The sequence below is a fragment of the Priapulus caudatus genome, unplaced genomic scaffold (genome assembly GCF_000485595.1).
Source record: "Priapulus caudatus unplaced genomic scaffold, Priapulus_caudatus-5.0.1 Scaffold94, whole genome shotgun sequence".
NCBI lineage: Eukaryota > Metazoa > Priapulida > Priapulimorpha > Priapulimorphida > Priapulidae > Priapulus > Priapulus caudatus.
The window spans coordinates 280,565-287,305 of record NW_014577155.1 but is presented as its reverse complement, the minus strand read 5'-3'; the positions used below and the strand labels follow the sequence as shown (position 1 = coordinate 287,305).

The 6,741-nt window shown below is 41.1% G+C and overlaps 1 protein-coding gene across 1 annotated transcript in view; it reads right to left on the bottom strand.

The window, feature by feature from the left end:
* Positions 1 to 6,741, bottom strand: part of LOC106804951 (tryptophan 5-hydroxylase 1-like) — a 24,022-nt gene that overhangs the window by 13,053 nt on the left and 4,228 nt on the right. The window contains 5 exon segments of the mRNA XM_014806368.1: positions 443 to 459; positions 1,058 to 1,125; positions 3,234 to 3,340; positions 3,659 to 3,866; positions 5,145 to 5,264. Of these exon segments, the coding sequence (XP_014661854.1) occupies positions 443 to 459; positions 1,058 to 1,125; positions 3,234 to 3,340; positions 3,659 to 3,866; positions 5,145 to 5,264 (520 nt within the window).

Genomic DNA, 6,741 nt, shown 5'->3' with positions numbered 1-6,741 from the left:
ACACGCACACACACACACACACACACACACACACACACACACACACACACACACACACACATACACACGCACACACAGACCAGCACGTATATATACGCGCACACGCGCGAGCCACGTAGGCTAGGTTTGTCATTATTACCACGGGTGTCGATACAATCAGAAGCGAATTACAGAACGTCGACATCGTGTGTGTGTGTTGCCACGAAATGAATGCTAATAGCTTTGCCCAGTTGTACGGCCGTTTAGCAAAGCCCCATGTGATAGTGTAGACATAGCGAGTTTCGTGTCTCGATTAACTCTCTCACTGTTAGAATCGATGCAGCGTCGATACAAAAATAAATAAATATATATATATATATATATATATATATAATTTCCACGATATTTACATGATAAACGTGATAATAACTTACTGAGCGCTGCAGTAAGGAATATACAGTATTAGGTTTAGGATTATAGCTATATGTTAAAGTTAAACGTTTAACTTAAGGTTAGGGTAGGGTTTAGGATTATATATAGTTACTGGTTGTGGATTAGATACGCAGTTTAATATATATATAAATATATATATATATATATATATATATATTCTGTGTAATGCCCGTTTCGGGCTCTCCTAGGCAATTTGTGTATTAGGATCTAGGGGTGGTATTGCCGTTAAGGCTACGGTTGCAGGGCCGTAGGCTGAGAAAATTCATGGGGGTGGCGGATCCATGATTTCAAGGAGGAGGTGAGAAACAGATGGGGCGTCTGGGGGTCCTCCCACAGAAAATTTTGAAAATGTAGATCGCAGGAGGTTGTATTTCACGAGCACTTTTGAGTAGATGGGCAGCCTTCATTCTGACTACGATCATTCTCTTTTAGTAGAAGAATTAATTTTTTTATATTATGCTCCAAATCTAGAGGGCATCTGCCCCACCTTGCCCCCACAGGCTACGGCCCTGGGTTGGGCGTAAGGTTAGGGTTAGGACAACAGTTAGGTTGGGGTTAAGCGTTGAAGTTGGAACGTAGGCAGGCGGCATATATGGCATATACGTAATTAACTATTTATACTCACTGTTTGTAGTCAAGAGCAACATCGGCGAAGTATTTGCGTCTTTGGCGATAAACCGGATCTTTGAATCCCTGTTAAAAAATGTCTGGAGCTTAGTGCAACTATATAACACACTAATACAAAGATATGTATCCATCTATCGCTCACGATTTCCTCTAATATACGTAACACCCCGTTTTAAGCCAATAAATATTTCTCAATTTTCTCAATAAAGACCGTCGCAGGATAATATATATTATATCTTCGGTTGAAAGAAGAGAGGAGTGAGAGAGAGAGAGAGAGAGAGAGAGAGAGAGAGAGAGAGAGAGAGAGAGAGAGAAAGAGCGGAGGAGATATTAGCTATAGATTCCCGCAGTCGCGCTGCCTGACTCTATACGCTATGATTACGGCAGCGCCCTAATTAACGATGGATGGATTGACGGAGGACGGTGGAGCGCGGGGACACAGCGGGCATCATCACATCGCGGCGTCTGCGAGCGATTGCGTCATCGCACTCGTCATCACGCCCGCACGCGCGCGCGAACTAATTAAAGGGAAAAATTCGAACCTAGCCGAACTCGGCGCATGCGCTGTAGCGTGTCGCAGCGTGACGCGAGTCCGAGGGGGGTTAATTTGTCATCCGCGCCTTAGCGACAGCGTCTCGTTGCTATGGTACGACGCGATTATCGTGTGGTAGCACTCCGACACGATGCGTGTTTGGTTTAACATACGAAAGCGCCGTGGAGGGGTTTTCCCAGTCCCGGTACCAGTGCTCATCAGTCGACCCATTCGTACGAGAGAGATATGCGCGCTTTCTTGTTACTGTTACTATTCTAGTAGTACTATACTAGAAAGTCAACGTGGGCTACTTTGTCGCAAGTGTCGTGCTTTGTGGCACTTTGTTGCTAAGCATTGTCTTTTAGTGCGTCCTAACACGACTCCAATTGGCAGGAGTTTTACGCCAGTCACGCCAGGCGGATGCTTCAGTTGCTGACATCAATTGTGGTTTGCTTCTAGCTAATGATTTCCGTTATAGTTTTCCGTTGTCAAATTTCCTCAGGCAAACATCACTTCTCCCGCCCACGGTTTGTAACAAATCACAGAGAAATCCGCTTAAGTGGTCAATCTAATTATAGGTCACTGAAAATAGTAACCTATTTTATATGTAACGATAATGTAACCATAATTTATCGTGAATAAATGTAACCATGATGTTAATTCTGTAATTTGTCCGTGTAGGTAATGCTTACTTAATCGATTGCGTGCTGATTGTCCCGCCTCTCTCTCTCTCTCTCTCTAGTTTCGTGTCTCGATTAACTCTCTCACTGTTAGAATCGATGCAGCGTCGATACAAAAATAAATAAATATATATATATATATATATATATATATATACATATTCACTGCACTTCGAAAGTTATGAAACTTTACTCTTATGATGTCATGAATAATTATGGTTTTTGTTTTACATCAGGCCCCGGATTATGTAGTCTTTACGCTCGTATTGCATCGTGTATCATAGCAATCATGACACGAATAAAAGAATTCGTCTCCAACAACCGAAGCACGGCTAGATGATAATTCTACTGCATACATAATACATCCATGATAATTATGACAGTAGTAATTTATTTCGTCATCGCGTTGATCACACAGGAAGCGACCATGTTATGATCATTAGTATTATTACTGCGTCCGTTAATATAACGTCAGGCATAACATATATAATAATATAGTGTAATAATATATGCATGAACGTCGTCAAGATTAACATGTCGTTAGAATGATCGGCGATTCATAGAAAATATTGTCATTATAGTTACGTATCCCGTTTTTAGAATCTGTATGAATAAGCCTTGAAGTTATTTATGCACAAGTGATCATTAATTTATTGCTGTATCGCTTTAAGTGTTTTATATTATTTTGTGTTTAATATTGCCGATTATTCATATTTATTTTGTTATTTATTCTTCTTCTTTTTTATATTATTATTATTATTATTATTATTATTATTATTATTATTATTATCATTATTATTATTATTATTTAAACCTATCCACAAATAAGAAATTATAACAATCAGATCAAATATTAATAAAAAGTTTACATAATTTCAAATAATAATAATAATAATGATGATAATAATAATACTAGTTATTATTATTTGTTTATTTATTATATTATTATCTATTATTCTTACCGGGTGATCAGCATCTAGTTCGGCTCCGTATGTCAGCACCCTGGTGGCGCTGTGGTCGAGGTCCGATATCTTTTTTGGGAACCACACCATTCCCTCCACGAATTCAACTAAACAGCAATGCACACGAACGACTATATATATAATACAAATAAATACGTGCGAGCATTATAACACGCGTGTGCGTATGTATATGTGTACATATAATGTTTTATCTTTACACCTAAGTGAAGTCATGTTAAAACAACGCAATCGGTCCATAGAAATTGGATAAAATTAGGAAACGCGTGCTATTGATATGGACACATAAGCAGTTCGACTAGGAATAGTCCAAATAGCATATACGTATAGTCACACATATATTTATATGAGTGTGCGTGCGTGCGTGCGTGCGTGCGTGCGTGCATGCACGTTAGTGCCATACATACAGTGATTGTTTGATTCAGCGATTGTAGGTGTCGCTGGTATCTTCTGTTTGACGCCGTGTATGGTCAGTGACGTCACTTCGTTCTGTATATCCTTGATGAGATTGTTGAACTTGGCCTTGTCGGATGCTATGCTGATGAAGATCTCGTACTCCGAGTCCAGCCGTGTGGAGTACCGCGACTCGATGTGTACAACGTTGATTTCAAATTTCTGGTATGGGAGAAAATATGAGGTATATATCTTAGGTATGAATATATATATAGAGACATATACATAAATAAATATATATATATACTATCCCGCTATATAGCGCGCTTCATACAATAACGCCAGTACAGATATGACGCGATCTTCACTTGGCTTCCCCCCTTTCTCTTTTTTCTCTCTCTTTCTTGTAAGATATTTTATGTGTTTGGTATATTTTACACGTATCGTTGGTACGGAGAAGGGCGATATAACGTGAAAAAACGATTGTTAGTAGTCCCGACTAATAGGAAATTTAAACTTTAAACCAACCCGCTACTGCAACTGCGACCCCGCATTTTACGCGATCGATTTTTTCATACCCCAACTATCGCATTATAAAGGGCTTCCACTATATATATATATATATATATATATATATATATATTTCATGTTCAAATGCCATCCATTAGGACCTACATGTTATACGTGTTATCATTGGTGTGTAATGACGTCGTAGATACCGCCGCTGTGCGTGCGGTAAGCTCGCTAGCCATTATTCAATATTGTGACGAACACTTGCGCCGGAGCGCGTAATCGTTGAAGGGCACGCGAAGAAGCCAAAACACACTCACCGCACATTTAATTGGCAATGCTGACTCTTGAAAAAAACCACCGAGACAGCTCTGCCAATTAAACTCACTGCGTACGCGTGTGACAACGCCGCGGCGTTTCTATATACGTAGCTTTGACGAGCCGCGATGACACCCGCGGGTAGACAGATTAGGCGGGAAAATATGTTTGCCCTTGTTTGAATGTATGTTCGAAATGTGCGTGTTTGTTAATCGACTATTCCTCTTCCAATGTTGCTAGGACGGCGTCAAGCTCGATTTGTCGGCTATTCTAGGATGGTAATGCTAGCCGCACACTATCCGACCCGAGCGCGATTTGAAGGCTTACGATTGGATCGAGATGTTCTAGTTTGGCTCGGGAGGCTTAAGATTGGCTCTGGAGCTCATTTTGGCCCGATTCGAATTTTGAATCGGGAGCAGATCGGGTCGGATAGTGTGCGGCGCGTTTATGCTGTGCACAGCGCAAAATCGGATAGTGTGCGGCTAGCATTAGTCGATCAGTCTGTGTGGAGTCCTCGCGCGCATGCACGCCAAACTGTAGTTCTTGTGACACTTGGTTACTAAGCAGCGTTTTTAGAACGTTTTTATTTCTCCGCTCATTGGCTACCTGTCAATACTTATTTGAGACGTATATATATATTATATACAGGTATGGTGTTTGTGATAAGATTACCTGGAATACACGCAGAATTCTGGCTAGACCGCCGACTTGGTTCTTCAGCGAGAATACGAGCGACGTGGTTTCTTCGTTCACCATGAATATGTTCTCATGCATCTCCTTCTCATCTCGCTCCTGCTCAGAAAAGGGCAAAGGTGAAGAGTTGCAGAATTAATGCATAAACACAAACATCTAACTAACTATTCACACACGCACATACGCACACGTACGCAGGCACATTATAGGCTGAAGACAGATGTGTTATATCTATCAGATTTGTTGTGTAGCATTATATACATTTACTAGGTTTATTTTATTTTTACACAGTTTACAAACGGGAAGCTGCCGTCCTTGTCCCCGTAGAAGCTATAGACTATATACGACCTGTTGTCTGAATTAATGAATTAGTTCATTTGTTTATTTGCTTGCATACTTGGTCATTCGTTCGTTTGTTCGTTCGTTCGTTCGTTCGTTCGTTCGTTCGTTCGTTCGTTCGTTTGTTCGTTCGTTCGTTCGTTCGTTCGTTCGTTCGTTCGTTCGTTCGTTCGTTTGTTCGTTCGTTCGTTCGTTCGTTCGTTCGTTCGTTCGTTCGTTCGTTTGTTCGTTCGTTCGTTCGTTCGTTCGTTCGTTCATTCATTCATTCATTCATTTATTCGTTTATATATTCATTTATTTATTTATTCATCCATTCATTCATTGATTGGTTCATTCACTCACTTTTTCATTATCCATTCATTTATTCATTTATCGATGCATCATTTATATTTAAATACACCGGGACAGATCTCGAATGAGAGATCAACTAGCTGGCCGCGGCGGGGGCTCTATCTAGCGGGATTTAGTCGCATTATTAACGCATGAGACGCCGACTCACTGGTGATGAGGAGGAGAGAGAGAGATTAACTACGATGATTACAGCGTGTGTCCGCGGACATCATGCCAGTCTACTGACGTCTGTGATGATGCGCAGCTACCAGATCGCAACGACGTACTCTCGTCTGATATTCCGTCTAGTATCTAATTCGTCTACATTTGCGTAAGGTTTACAGCCTCGCCCGCGCAAAGGCCTTGCTGGATAAAGTATGTGTTACGGAAAAGGGAGGAGGATATAAATACGGCGCTATATTGCAGATCTGCGGCGAATCTCGGAGATAAATCTCAGTTTCGGAAATTTGGGGCGGATATGCGGTTAAACAAAAATGTCAAACAAACAGTCAACAGAATTTCGGTCAACCTGACGACGAGGCCGCCACAAAGAGCATACACTCGATCGCCATCGCTCCAAAACTACGTTCTACTAATTTCTAACATAAGCACAAACATTTAATTACTGCTCTGATAATTGATGAGTGTTAGCTCGGCGCGTTATTACGCACGCGGCTGCATGTTCTCCTTCCTCTACGAGCGTAACTCAAACCGCTTCAAAAGAAGTGTAAACATCGTCGATTGCCGCTGATATAGGTGTGCGTTATTACCTCTACACCCCCACCCACGCAGCCACGGCCACTAACGTACATGCTGGCGGGGTGACCAATACTCCTGAACAAAGACTTCTTCCGTTGCCAAGCGGCTGCATGCATATATATATATATATATATATATATATATATAT